Consider the following 14,271-nt stretch of genomic DNA (forward strand, 5'->3'; position numbering starts at 1 on the left):
GGAGAATCCCATCCATCAGGTTCCGGCATAGCCGATTTCCGCCGCAGGGACGTGGACATTCTCGAGGGTGGAAACCTTCATTCCATGAGAAACGTCTCAGCAGGTGGTCAGCAACAATACGTAGTAGTCGTAGTCGTTTGCCGTCCTCTGTGTGTATGAGGCACACAACGGCAGATGATCGCCGCCCTGTCAGGAACAGATGCACCTCATCAGCACTGCCTCAAGAACAACACAACAAGAAATGCTACCCCTGAGTCGCACCCAAAAGCGAAAAGCTCGTATCGCTACGGTCCAATGCAATGCGCAATCCAGGCCGTCCAGCCCGCAAAAAAATAGCGACTGACGCCCTGATGAGACGCTTCCCGGGCTAGAGCCCACCCCGTGGATCAAGCCATCAGCCACTCAACTCGCCGTCTCACCCTCCTCTTGAGCTCTTTGGTGTCCGCTCCACAATTAATTCAGGTTCCCTGTCCTGTCTCTCCTTGCAACTTGCGTTCCCCCCTTCCTTCCCTCGCCCTCCCTTCCCTTATTCCCATGCAAACCCACCCCCATCGCCCGTTCCTTCCTTGGCAACTTGGCGTGCTTTGTCCATCCATTTTCGACTTGATTTCTTCATCAACACCACGCATCGACATCACCAATCTTGGCCCTTGGCGTGCGACTTTTGCCTGGCCTTTGACATTTAATAATACAATTTTACTCCGTCGTTCGTTTCGGCTTGTCGACCGGTTCATATCGCCTTAATCTTGTCCCAGCTCGCCTCGATTGCATCACCACCAACTCATCGCCCTCGCCGGGCGCGCCCAACGCTCGCTTTCCACGTCATTTCAGATCTTCATTTTTACCGCAGCCGCTCGCTTGAACATACAACAGCACCCTTCTCAAGATGAAGTCCTTTCTGTCAACCGGCGCCGCCGCTGCGCTCCTCGCTTCCGCCGGCCTCGTCAGTGCTCAGTCGCCATACAGCATTGATTCCACCGGTGCGCATTCACACCACCTGACGGGCTCTGCAACGCAGGACTAACTTGTACTGCTCCAGATAACATCAAGAAGTCGGCCAAGCAACTCGCCGCCGACTTGATCGAGTACTATCATGGTCTTGACCCAGGCGGTATTCCTGGTATTCTCCCTGGTCCTCCTCCCAATGGTGACTACTACTGGTGGGAAGGCGGTGCCATGTGGGGGACGTATATGGATTACTGGAAGTGCACCGGCGATGCGACCTACAACGCAAGGGTAATTCAAGCCATGCAGTTCCAAACTGGTGACGATAATGACTACCAACCCGGTAACGTTACCTTGTCCCTCGGAAACGACGATCAAGGTTTCTGGGGAATGTCGGCTATGCTCGCTGCCGAGCTCAAGTTCCCCAACCCTCCAGAGGACAGACCTGGCTGGCTGGCCCTCGCCCAGGCTGTCTTCAACACCCAGGCAGCTCCCGACCGACACGATAAGACTTGCAATGGAGGTCTCCGATGGCAGATTCCTCCCACGAATAACGGTTATGACTACAAGAACAGTCAGTACTTGAATCACCAGACTTCTAGGTATGCTCGGCTAACCTGATGCAAGGCATTGCCAACGGCTGCTTCTTCAACCTTGGCGCTCGACTCGCTCGTTACACTGGCAACACCACATATGCCGACTGGGCCGAGAAGACGTGGGAGTGGGTAGAGGGCGTGGGCTTCCTTGATCCCACTAGCTACAAGATTTATGACGGAGCTCACGTCGGAACCAACTGCACCGATATCAACAAGGCCCAGTTCTCTTACAACGCCGGTGTCTACCTGCAGGGCGCTGCTTTCATGTACAACTATGTAAGTCACGGGCATTCACCTTTGTCCAGCATTAACTCACTGTCTCCTAGACCGATGGTGAGAAGAAGTGGGAGCAACGCTTGACCAAGCTCGTCGATGCCACCCTCGATAACTTCTTCCCCGACGGCATTGCTGTCGAAATCGCCTGCGAAAACCACGGCACCTGCACCACCGATATGCTTTCGTTCAAGGGCTATGTCCACCGTTGGATGTCTCAAGCCACTCACCTCGCCCCTTACATCTCGGACAAGATTCTTCCCGTACTTCAAACGTCGGCTGAAGCAGCCATCAAGCAGTGCACCGGAGGTACCACCGGACGTGCCTGTGGTTTCAAGTGGGCATCGGGCAAGTATGACGGCAAGACGGGTGCTGGTCAGGAAATGAACGTCCTTGCCGCCGTGTCGTCGTTGCTCATGGAACACACCGATCCTCCCGTGACGGCTAAGAAGGGTGGTATCTCCAAGGGTAACCCCAACGCTGGCAGCGGAAGCACTACGCCTGGCAAGCACTACAAGCCAATTACTACAGCCGACAAGGCCGGCGCTGGTATTTTGACATTCCTTGTTCTGTCTGTTGCATGCGGCCTGTTTGGCTGGATGAGCATGGGCAAATAAGAGATGTGCCACGATGCGAATTTAATACCACCGGAGGGCCACGATTGCCACCGGATTTGAATCTCTTACAGCCTGCTTTTGGGGGGGATTGGGAGGAACAAAGAACGTGTTCCTGGCGTTGGATGGAAAGTACTTGTTTAGCCAGCCTGGCATGGCTGGTGTTTTATTTCCCTGGATGTTATCATGTTTCATTACTTCACAGCTGCGTCCCCCATTTGCAAGTCAAGGGGGGCACTCGCTTGATCAACGATTAGAGCCATAGCTCACGGCTGGGCGGATTGCTAGACCCGAGAGTAGAGCTATATATAGTTGTGTAATTGATCTTTTGTCGTTTATCGATCAACACGCGTCTTGGCTGGGGCTTGGTAACCTGCCCTTGCTCGGTTCCACGTGGTGATATCTTGGCATGGCGTTTGCTGAGAGGCCCCTTGGCGATAGACCCTGGCCTGTTTCAAGTGGATCAAGAAGAAGTGCAGTCTTGTTTGCGAGGGAATATATGGAGGTGACGGCTCTAGTTCTGAAGGGCTCGCTGTTGGAAGCCAGTTTGTTGGATAGCAGTGTGGGAATAGCAGCTTCACTGCATCCTTTGAACTACACATTGTCTTGCAGGAATTGCCATGACGCGTAACTCAGTTTGACTTGTATTTGGCGGGAAACAGAGCATTATCAAGACTTGATGGTGCACCAATTGTAGTACCATCTTGAAACCGTCGGCCCTCGGCATGATGCCCCATATGATGGCGCAAGCCCTAGGTTCTGTCACAGTGACCTCACCATAGTTACAGGCTCGACTAGCCCAATTAAATGAGGGTCCATTGGGGAGCTTTATGCTGTGAGTTTGATGTGTTTGCCCATTTGGACAATGGAATTTGTGAAAGAGCGGTAGACGGTTTCGTATACCCGTTTATCATACCATACCTAGCTGGGGATGGGAGACATGGGGGGAACACATCAGAGTTGAGGGGTAAGAGTTTCACCCGGGTCTCTAGACGGCATTTCAAAGTTGGCAGCGGCATTTGAGGCGTTGGGCCAGATCACGTTGCTAGCACAGCGCAGAGTTACTCCTTCGAGGAAGTTACGGATAGAGCGAGAGAGGCAATCGTCTTCAAACACATAGAGTCACGCGGACTAAGCAAGAGCATCACGAGCTTCCCCAGAATCATGAGAAGCGGGTCTAACAACAGCAGCTCGTTTCATCATAGCTCCTGATGGATAGCTCCTCTTTGATGGTAGTCTACAGTACGTACCAGAGCCGTAGAGCCTCATGGTCCAGGCCCCAGGTGTTTTCGATCCCCAGTGCATCAATTACCTAACGGCTTGATCTCGCCCATGCTCTCGAAAACGCGCCAAGATCTGGGGTAGTTCGACGATTCGGACGCAGGAACCGGGAGGGATCTAGCATTAGGCATTGAAAGGCGTGAGATCTGATATGAAGCTTGTTCTGAACGGGGAAGACGAGTTTTGAGACAATGTCGGTATGGAGTCAAGCTTCACAACTTGCAATGCTTCTGTGGAAGGGGCGGGAGGAGCCGTTGGCTAAGGTAGTCTTGTTGATGTGAAAGCATTGAGTTTCGAGACAGAAAGCTTCTCGCCCCCTTTTTTGCAACTTGACTGTGTTGTGCTGTTCACAAACCCCCTCTCACTTCCCATCCATAGGACCGATGCTCATGACCTACCTCGGTGGTTTGACCGCCAAGCAAATAGCGAGGTAAGAAAAAAAACACAACACCTCACATGGGACTTGGGTCAAGCGCCGCATGCCCTCGAAAAAAAACGAAGCATTCGTGGCATGTCGTCCAAGACACGGACTAATCGGCCGCGGATCCAGCACATCCCTGCAGCCTCCAACCAATCACACTCCGGCCAAGCGCCGCTAGACCCGAGTCTGGGTTTCTATGGGGTAACTTTTACATAGGAGAAACTCTGTCGGTCCAGGAACGTGCAGTCCGCGTGACAGCGCCATTTCTCCTCTACGCTGTTGGTCGTGCTGTCATGAGACGCTGAAAATGCCTCCTGGCGGATGACGACAGTCACGATCGAAATGCGGGGGAAGGAAGAATTAAGAAGAATGAGAAGCGGAAGCGGACCCATTTGTGGGGTGAGCGGGAAAAGCTTGAGGTTGTGTGACCTTCTTTTGTTGTTTCTTGTGTGTTATAAAGGGCCCAATCCATCATGACAACATTCGCGTTCCTCAGACACTTGCTGTTATACACTCTACACTTTTACACTTGATATACAAGCATTGGATCAATCTCTTCAGTTGCTCCCTCAACTACATCTTACACACTACAACACATCACCACCACCGCCACAATGCCAAACTACATCGTCACAGAGCCATCCCCCTCCACCAACGCCTACGTCCGCTCCGGCCGCGGTGGCTACGGCAACATCAGAAGGGCCAAGGACTCGTCGCACAAGCCCTCAACCACCTCCCACACCGTCACCTCTGCCACGGCCCCCTCGCGGCGCTTCTTCAGCGGCATCGGCGGAGCTGGCAACGCCCACGAGGCGAGCGAGCACCCTCCCATCTCCCTCGACGAGGAGTACGACCGCATCGCCGCCCGTGACCACCTCTCTGCTGGCCACGTGGGCATCGGCGGTGCTGGAAACGTCTATCATCGCAAGGATAGCGATGCTGCTTCTGATGACACCACCGCCAGCGACGACTCGTCTCTGAGCTCCAAGACCAAGTTGTGGGCCCGTGTCAGCAGCACCTTTAGCAGAGACTGAAAGAACCTCTTCAACATAAAAAAGGGGATGAAAGAAGGAGAGAATAATTTCAACATGTACGAGAGACACGATAATCAACTCTAGCGTTTGGCGTTTTGGGGGAGGAGGAAATCAATCGGGGATGGGTAACTTGGGATTGGAGGCATGGACACGATTGGGATCTTTACCTTCTTTTTTTCATCGTCTTATAGGGCGCTTGTTTTTGGTCAAGATTACTATACCCCGAGCAATTGCTCTTTATATATTATAAAAGTTATCAATGAACCCTTGACTTATTTCGCATTTTTAGTCAACCAAGGTCAATTTTATTGTGACGTTATCGCGATTGAAGGTGTGCCCTTATCCAAACACCTCTCCCACACACAATGCGAACCAACATTGGTTAGAGATATACACACACATCACAGCTGAGCCTACCATACTTTATCTACTAGTCCTTTTCAGCTTCACCCCGTCACACAATTATTCTTAGCGAGGCTCACTATAGACCACCAAGTGGACTATCGCGTTGTGGCGAGCTGAAGCACTTAAGCGACTGTCCACCTTTACTGCCGTCAGTGGCCAATCCAATTCACAGAGCGATCATCGGCAATACCGACCTCTCTTATACACACCGAAACATCAGTCATATATCATTGTGGGAAGACGCCAACATTTAATACATCAGGGTATCATTAAGCTTCCTCTATCTGGCAAATGTCGTCTACAACTGCGCTGATGTCGCTGCACGCCTACATGACTTTTTCCATTCCGTGCCACTTGAAGGGGTTTTATGCGTTTGCTCAAATGTACCATATTATTGACATCCATGAGAGGGGGTGGGTGGATATGGCGGGTTTGCCGGCGCGAGCATGTCGACATCCATCACAGCGAGGTTCATCTCGATCGTAAAAATGTGAATGGGGCCGAGGCCGAGAGAGGTTGAGGATTAGCGTGCTCCCGGTCGGCTATTTCGTCTTTGGGGCCACATCGTGAAGATGGGGGAGTGTGAAAGTAGGTGTAGGGCGTGTTTATGTGAACTTGGTGTGGATGATGTCGGGGTTCTCGTGCCAGTCATCGATGCTCACCCACATCTAGAAAAGTCAGTAACATACTCAACAATCGAGGGTGTGTAGATAAGTTGGGAGGCGGCATACCTTTCGGAAGGTACTCAGACCAGCCAGAATGCTGCCTCCGATCCATGTCGAGTACTTGCGCTCAGGCGGCGCAAAGATCTTTATCCTCATATCCTTGACAGCCAGTCTCTGCAGCTCCGTCAAGAGACGGTCACCGAAGCCCTTGGTGAGCGTGCTACCACCTGAGAGCACAATGTTGCTGTAGAGCGATTTTCGGAGATCCAGGTCTGTTCGGTTGATCGCATCGACCACAATCTGGTGAACACCGGGATATTCAAGACCGATAATCTCAGGGTCGAACAAAATCTCAGGGGCTCTGAACCGCTCTGCGCCAATCTAAACCCTTTGTTAGTTGCTACACAAACAAACAGGTGCAGAAAGCCTACCTTGAGCTTGTGGCCATCAGGGAGCACATATTCAGCAAACTTGCTATCATTGGGCTTCACTCCAGCCCAATCTCTCTCCTCCTTCTTCGGGTCATGAGCAACGTACGAAACGCTCTCCTTGATCAATCTCACAACCTCCTTCTCAGCACTCGTATGGAAGATATATCCGCTCTTTCGTAGGAGCGTCTGCAAGTATTCCGTCACGTCTCGGCCAGCAACGTCGATACGGCGGATACTGCTGGGCATAGCGAAACCCTCGTAAACCGGCACTGCGTGCGAGACACCATCACCCGAGTCGAGAACGATACCCGTCGTACGGCCACTGGCGTATAGTGATAACACAGCTTGGATCGAAGTGTGGAGGGCGGGGACGTTGAATGTCTCGAACAGGATCTGGGCGGCGGTGTCGCGATTACTCCGGGGGTTCAGAGGAGGTTCCGTCAGTAGAACAGGGTGCTTGTACAGAGTTAGTATCAGCTAGGCAATAAAACACCTCTGACGAACCTCTTCGCTAAGCGTCTTGAGTCCTTCTCCGTACACATACTCCCAGATCCTCTCCATATCGTCCCAGTCGGTGACGATGCCGTGCTCCAGCGGATACCGAATCTTGAGGAGACCCCGCAGCTCTGTGGCCGCCTTTTGTCCTATAAACACCTCGCCCTCGAGGGCACCAGCAAGAACTCTCAGATGCTTCGGTCGGCCAACCCATGATGGGAAGAAGCACTTGGGGAGGTCGTCGCCTGCGAAACCGGCTCGGATGGTGCCCGACCCGTTGTCCAGCACTATAGGCGCATTGTGCAGAGAATCAGCCATGTTGGCGTCCGGTGATGGTCTCGTCCCTTATCGTCTCGTGTTGTTTTGCGTCGATGTGGTCATGAATCGTCTCAATCGCTTCGCATGCTACCACCATGGGGTCCGTCCCTGAGCTTCCCTAGCGTCCTCCTCAAGCTCTCACAGCATGCAGCAACCTTGCCCGGGCCACTTTTCGATATCGTGTTAGCAGAACGGGAGTGTTGAAGGTCGCCTCGAGCTGCCCGTATCCATAAACGGTCGCAAAGGGAGCTCAAAGGTCGTCGATATCGCTTTACCGTTGCCAAAGTACCCCTGTTACTCAGAGCGCGTCCGCCAATCTGCCAGCTTCAGGAGTCGTGGAGCTCCGTCACGTGACCAAGTGACCCCTTCAAGCCTCAGGCAGGCACAATTAAAGTGCTTCGCGTAACGGCGCGTCTCCTCGACCGTGAACCGCGTCACCGACGTGCCATCATTTCCTGGCCAACTGCACCTTTGACGAAGAGCTTTTGGAGATCTCGAAGAGCCGCTGCAAGCGCCTTCTCAGCCTCGCATTTCACATCAATGCCTTATCGGACCCATTACATCACCTGCTAACCTTCGATTCATCCTCCTCCGAACGAGCAACTGCGCATGGTTCCAGAATTGCTTCATCTTAGCCGCCGAGATGGTCAAGGGCAATGCAGCCGCCGCCGCCGTGGCCTCAGGGCCAGGCATCTACAGCGCCGTATATAGTGGAGTGAGTCTCGACGTCTTTCTATTGGAATCCGAGTCTTTGGTTGTTATTGGATCGGGCTGCTTGCTGCTGGATCTTCTTGACGACGTATCAGGGGCATCGGACGTTCTTGATGCAGCCGGCTATGAGGCCGACCAACCCCACCCAACCCGATTTCCGGGACATCTGCTAATTGTTACTACCATCTCTAGATACCGGTATACGAATTTCAGTTTGGCGGTGATATGAAGGAACATGTCATGCGACGACGGCAGGACAATTGGATCAATGCGACACACATCTTGAAGGCTGCTGGCTTTGACAAGCCAGCTCGGACTAGAATCCTCGAACGAGACGTACAAAAGGATGTTCATGAGAAGATTCAAGGTGGTTATGGAAAATACCAGGGTTGGTTTCCCCTTGGCACAATTGTGACTCTTTCTTACACCGCTACCAGGTACTTGGATCCCTCTCGAAAGCGGACAGGCTCTGGCCGAACGACATAGCGTGATCGATCGGTTACGACCCATATTCGAATTCGTTCCGGGCGCAGAAAGCCCTCCTCCAGCTCCTAGGCATGCCAGCAAGCCCAAAGGGCCAAAGGCACGACCTCCGCTGCCGAAATGGAACAGTATGTTCATCACCGACTGTCCACTGAGTGTTTTCATCTAACAAGACTCAGATCCTCCTCCCCCTCCACCACCCGCTGTGGTACCTGAAGAGCCCGATACCTTGATGGGAGAAGAGGATACCCCAGACAATCTCACTGTAGCATCGGCTTCATACATGGCTGAAGATGAACGATTCGACCTCACCAATGTGCCGGGCACCAGCAGGAAGCGTAGAAGGGAAGACGTCTTGCAGGATTTAACCGAACAACAACATGCACTATACGGCGACGAACTCCTCGACTACTTTCTCCTAAGTAAGACAGAGCAACCAGCAGTAAAGCCCGAGCCACCACCCAACTTTCAACCAAACTGGCCTATCGATGCCGAGGATCACACCGCCCTTCACTGGGCGTCAGCTATGGGAGATGTGGACGTTGTCAAGCAGCTGAAGCGGTTCAACGCATCTCCCACTGTCAAGAACATCCGAGGCGAGACCCCCTTTATGCATTCAGTCAACTTTACCAATTGTTATGAAAAGCAAACCTTCCCGGTGGTTATGAAGGAACTTTTCGAGACGTTTGATGCTCGTGACAACATGGGCTGCACAGTGATTCATCATGCTGCTGTGATGAAGAACGGCAGGGTCTTTAACTCGTCATGTTCACGGTACTACCTAGACAACATCTTGAACAAGCTGCAAGAGACGTTAGAGCCGAGTGCGTTCCAGCAGCTACTAGACATCCAGGACAACGACGGGAACACGGCATTGCACCTTGCCGCAGACCGAAACGCCAGGAAATGTATACGGGCGCTCCTTGGGCGCAACGCGTCATCGGACATTGCGAACAATAATGGCATACGGGCGGAGGATATGATTATGGATCTGAACGCCACGAAAAAGGATCGTGGGCCTCAACGCTCGTCGTCACCTTTCGCCCCCGACTCACAACGGCATGCCTCTTTCCGAGACGCCCTCGTCGAGAAACCAGCTCGGAAGCCGACGACAGTGTTCCAGTCGGCAGCAGCCAACACGGTGCAGTCACGCATATCACCTCTGATCATGGAGAAGTTCCAGGACCTGGCTAAGAGCTACGAGGAGGAGTGGCACGAGAAGGATGTGGCGGAAACGGAAGCAAAGCGCATCCTCTCGAACACGCAAGCAGAGCTGACGTCGGTGCGGCAACAAATAGCAGAGGTTGAGGCGCAGCTGGAGCCCGATGACGCAGCGTCCAAGATCATGAACGAGGCCAACCTGTCAAAGCATCAGGTGCTCTCGCTCATCACACACCAGAACCGTCTGCACGTACAGCAATCGGTTGATCAGGAGCTCAGCCGCATAAACGGCGACGGCGGCGTGCAGGAGGAGTCATACGAGGAGAGGCTGAGCCTGGCACGGCAGCTCAACCAGATGCTCGCGGAGCAGCGGCAGGCCGAGACGGACTACGTTGAGGCGCTCAGCATGGTGGGCACCGGCGACAAGATTGAAAAGTACAGGCGGCTGCTGAAGCGGTGCCTCGACCCCAAGGACGGCGAGAGCCTGGACACCAACCTCGACAGCCTGATCGAGATGATGGAGGAAGAGCGGGACGTGCACGGGATGGACGGGATGGAGGCTGAGCCAATGGAGCTGACTGTTGGCATGTAGAGGGTATCATTGGGTCGTTGATCACGGATCTATATCTCTTTTTTCTCTTCATGTCTTGTTTCATTCATCATTATACCTTGATCTTGGCGGGAGGGGCGTGGGAAAGCAGGCATTGGTCTCCGGGTAGGGTGCGGTAGGCCAGTATTTCGTGGGTGGTAGACATTTCAAATCTCTGACTTATACGACTGGGAAACGGGTGGGTGTATCAGTACAGCGCAAAGCGGGACAGCAGACACTGAGCGCAAGCGAGGCAAATGGTCCTTTTCTCACACACACACACAAATACATATTCTTCTTTGTCCAATGTCGCACAAGAAAAAAGAAGAGGCGTACTCCGAGATTAGCCAGCCACTCAACAGTCAGCGGACGGGCGCTGACCGTGGCCAACACGGCTCAGACGCCGGAAGAGGGGATATCCGCGTTGTCGGAACCATCCTAGAGCTGCTATTCGTACGTTGCGAGGCGCTCTGACCCCTGGTCCGGCGGCTAATAGTGACCGACCTATTTGTTGTCAGCCAGCCTCTCGCCCTCGCTATTTTCTATACTTGGGGATCCCTGATTTACATCGGCAGAGTGAGACAAGAGTAGTTAGGGCTCGGGAGAAGAAGTGGAATTTGAAGCGGGTGGTGACATTTGCCAAGAGCGGCAGATTGTGTTGTTGGTGTTGGTCTTGTCTTTCCGCGAGACAAAGGGAAGGTGCAGTAGCCAAGTATAAGCACCTTCCCAAGGTAGGCATATACATACCTAAGCTTTAGGATTCAGCCCTACGGCCCCTGGATATCTGACAACACCAACAAAAAGAGACGAGATATTGCTGAACAACAAAAAGACAGCTCATCCGGACGACGAGCAAAAGGAATGCGTAATCTGGGAATCGAACCCAGGGCTCCCCGACGCTGCTCGAATGGCAACGGAGAATTTTACCACTAAACCAATTACGCCTCGATTTGATATCATCCGACTTCGCTGTTGAGCCTCATGTCTGTGAGTCAAGTCAGAGGTGTGGCAGACACACACCATCGTTCACATCCATCCCCAAACAAGTCCCAAGCCGCGCTTCTTCCACCACATCGCGTTCGAGTTGGACAACTGGGACCAACCCAGGAGGCCACTGGCCGACCTCCATCGGCCTCGAATGCCTTTGTCACTGTACATCGACATGGTCCAAGTGACGTACCAGGGTTTGCGATCCGAACAAGGCCGACACCACAACCGGGCGTTGCGGAACCCCTGGGGAGCCCCGTCTTCTTGGCTTGTCATGAGGCTGGCTGGATGGTCGGTGCTTGCGCCGGCGCTTGACACGAGCGGTGAGATGCGATCGCGGACCGTTGGTTGGCCCCTTCGCGAGGGCAAGAATGTCATCGTCCACAATTAAAGAGGCGCACGGTCGAGTCAAGCATTACGCCGAGAGACGCGTTCTATCGTGAGATTGAATGCCGGCAGGACGACGAGTTGATTCGGCGTAAAGTGGCAAGAGGCGTCGTGGACCTTTGCGTCAACTCGGGGTATCAAATGCGACCGAGCCAATGTCATGCCGTGCAGTTACCGCTCCGAGAAACATGCGCCTCGCTGAGAGCCTCTTGATGGAGCCTCCTGGCCCATGTAAGTCCAAGGCAAGTCAAGTCAGGGTCTTGTCAGCAAGCCCATCATCATTCAAAACGCGAAGTGGATGGGGACGGCGCGAAACGCTCAAAGGGGCAATTCCGTGGCCAAGACGGAAAAGATGGACGTACAATACGAATGAGGATAATATGAGAGCTGCTATTATATCCCGGGATGCTCGGAGGTTGGCGGTTGGGCCAAGGAAAAGCAGGCCAACGACGACCGTTGGACATGGAGGAGGCTTCCATTTGCGTAGCCTATGCTCCGTGTGACGCACCGGGAGAACTAGACAAGTTGCTGACGAGCGAGTGAGCGACAAGGATGCGACTGGGGGTGGTGGGGGCCGACTCGTAAGGCTGAACAAGGAGCTATTTTCGATGCGACGTGGAGGGGGAGACGTGAGGGGCAATCAAGAATGGAGGATTAGTGCGACAAAAAGTCTTGCCGAAGAGCGGAATTAGAGTAGAGTGCGGCCATGCCCAAGGCTGACATGGTTATCCCATCCTATCGCCATGGAGAATGGGGTTCGCCTGACCTGGAGAGACGGGGTCCATTGCCTGTACTGGTATAAGCCGAGACCAGGTCATCTCCAGGGGAAGAGATTTTGAGAATCAACAAAAGACTGGCTGGTTGCCAAGGTCCGGACGGTATGTTATGACCTGGTCTGATGCGATGGATGCGTGGGTGTCGCGGGTAAATCGAGGTTGCAGCTGCAACAAACTGCAGCCCGGTTGCATCCATTGTCAAGAATAGCGACATTGATGTCAGGGACAGACAAAATAGAAAGTGGTGTCGGCGTGTTTCTGAGCCCCTGTGAGTGAGCCTCAGAGCAGACCAGAGCGCGCGCACCAGCCGCATGCATATGCAGAGTGAGCCAGAACCAGCCCTTGTCCTTCCTTCGCGTGCTATTGCAACCTTTTGTCGTTCCTTGCTTTCCCCCTCGTGCCATCCATTTCATCTGTTGGTGATGATCCTTGCGTGCGTCGAAACGTTGAGGATTCGGCTAGTCATCCACAAGGTCCCCGATCGGGACATGTGCGACGCAAATCTGAAAATCGTTGCTCTTTGCCATGCGCATGGCCAAGGACAAGAATAAGATGGTGTCTCAAACACGCATCCCATCCCAGCTGAAAAAAAGCCAAAAGGAACCTAACCCAGCCTTCCCAACCGGGAATCCTACATGACCTTGCATCCTCGGGAGTCGTCTTTGTTTTGTGTGGGTAGTATTCGACGATGGGGGTGGTGCGTACATAGCATTTGGGCCTCGTCTTGATAGAGGCTTTTTTCCCCTCGTGGAAACAGGCTGAGAAAGAGATTGCGTTGCAATGGAGGCGCAGTGTGGCAACCAACATGACAAGATTCGAAGGGGCCATCGCGTCCAAGCCCAAAGGTTGGTGGAGACATTGCAAAGGACGCCAAGCCGTCCACCTTCTAGAAGGTGAGCTAGGGCCTCCCTCTGGAGGTCCGTTTTGGGGCAGGGAGAAGGCCTAGCGAGGATCCGCTCGCCGAGGCTGGATACGGAGTGCTACAGCAGAGTACGGTGTGCGGCCAACGGGTCCGGGTCTGGGCTTTGCTGTGTGTGCTGTGCCCAGGAGCGAAGAGTGCCGGTGCCGACTGCGCACTCCCTCCGTGTCCTCCCTTTCCGTCAGCTGGGCAAGGTTGCCGCCGCCGCCGATCGCCCATATATGATTCGCTACCGAGACGCTGGAGAAGGTCTGAGACGCCAGCAGGGGAAAAGCGAGACATTGGCATGTCCCTGAGGCGCGTGACTGGCTGTTAGATGGGCGCAGCATGTCGCCTCTGCATCACATTCGCTGGCTTTCAAAATGAGTTGGCATCTGGTTCGGAAAATTCGGGTGCGATTTTGGTGAAGGAGGTCCAACATCAGCTTGGATGGATGTGAATCGACATGCCGCCGAGCGGGATATCATGCCACCACCGACGCTTCATGACGCAGGGCACAATCACGGTCCCCGATTCTGGAAGGAGACGGTAGCGAGTGCAGGGCAGGGTACTGTAGGGCATGGCACACACACCATCGCTTCGGTCCCGAGGTCGAGGGTGTATAGGATGGAAGATTTGTTGTCTTGTCTTTGGTTCTTCAACAAAGCAAGATCCCAATGACATCCCGTGCGATGTCAGTCTCAGTTTCCTTGCAAGCCGTGACCCCAAACAGGAATGGTGGCTCCTCTCTTTCCTTCCCCCGTGTCCAATCACGTGCTCCCAAACAGCCAGTTCAGCTGA

General features: G+C 53.5%; 4 protein-coding genes and 1 non-coding gene across 5 annotated transcripts; 3 read left to right on the top strand and 2 right to left on the bottom strand.

Moving 5' to 3' along the window:
* Positions 1 to 886: 886 nt before the first annotated feature.
* On the top strand, positions 887 to 2,431 carry LRP88_11878 (glycoside hydrolase; the record flags this gene model as incomplete). Its single annotated transcript, XM_083248292.1, has 4 exons — positions 887 to 980; positions 1,040 to 1,519; positions 1,573 to 1,817; positions 1,868 to 2,431. 4 exons carry the CDS (start codon positions 887 to 889, stop codon positions 2,429 to 2,431), a joined length of 1,383 nt encoding a protein of 460 aa, XP_083095722.1.
* Positions 2,432 to 4,744: 2,313 nt separating this feature from the next.
* Positions 4,745 to 5,164, top strand: LRP88_11879 (DUF3602 domain-containing protein; the record flags this gene model as incomplete). Its single annotated transcript, XM_083248293.1, has 1 exon — positions 4,745 to 5,164. One exon carries the CDS (start codon positions 4,745 to 4,747, stop codon positions 5,162 to 5,164), a length of 420 nt encoding a protein of 139 aa, XP_083095723.1.
* A 1,010-nt stretch (positions 5,165 to 6,174) lies between these two features.
* LRP88_11880 (actin family) lies at positions 6,175 to 7,478 on the bottom strand (the record flags this gene model as incomplete). The annotated part of the gene is made up of 4 exons (XM_083248294.1): positions 6,175 to 6,237; positions 6,301 to 6,615; positions 6,666 to 7,121; positions 7,170 to 7,478. The coding sequence occupies 4 exons, from the start codon at positions 7,476 to 7,478 to the stop codon at positions 6,175 to 6,177; spliced, it is 1,143 nt and encodes a 380-aa protein (XP_083095724.1).
* Positions 7,479 to 8,121: 643 nt separating this feature from the next.
* Positions 8,122 to 10,425, top strand: LRP88_11881 (MBP1 family protein; the record flags this gene model as incomplete). The annotated part of the gene is made up of 4 exons (XM_083248295.1): positions 8,122 to 8,193; positions 8,382 to 8,577; positions 8,627 to 8,800; positions 8,852 to 10,425. The coding sequence occupies 4 exons, from the start codon at positions 8,122 to 8,124 to the stop codon at positions 10,423 to 10,425; spliced, it is 2,016 nt and encodes a 671-aa protein (XP_083095725.1).
* Positions 10,426 to 11,284: 859 nt separating this feature from the next.
* On the bottom strand, positions 11,285 to 11,366 carry LRP88_11882. The gene has a single exon. It is a non-coding gene; the product is annotated as a tRNA-Gly (tRNA).
* Between the last annotated feature and the right edge of the window lie 2,905 nt (positions 11,367 to 14,271).

Source organism: Fusarium phalaenopsidis (genome assembly GCF_050370095.1).
Source record: "Fusarium phalaenopsidis strain FUZ10S chromosome Unknown contig_32316, whole genome shotgun sequence".
Lineage (NCBI taxonomy): Eukaryota > Fungi > Ascomycota > Sordariomycetes > Hypocreales > Nectriaceae > Fusarium > Fusarium phalaenopsidis.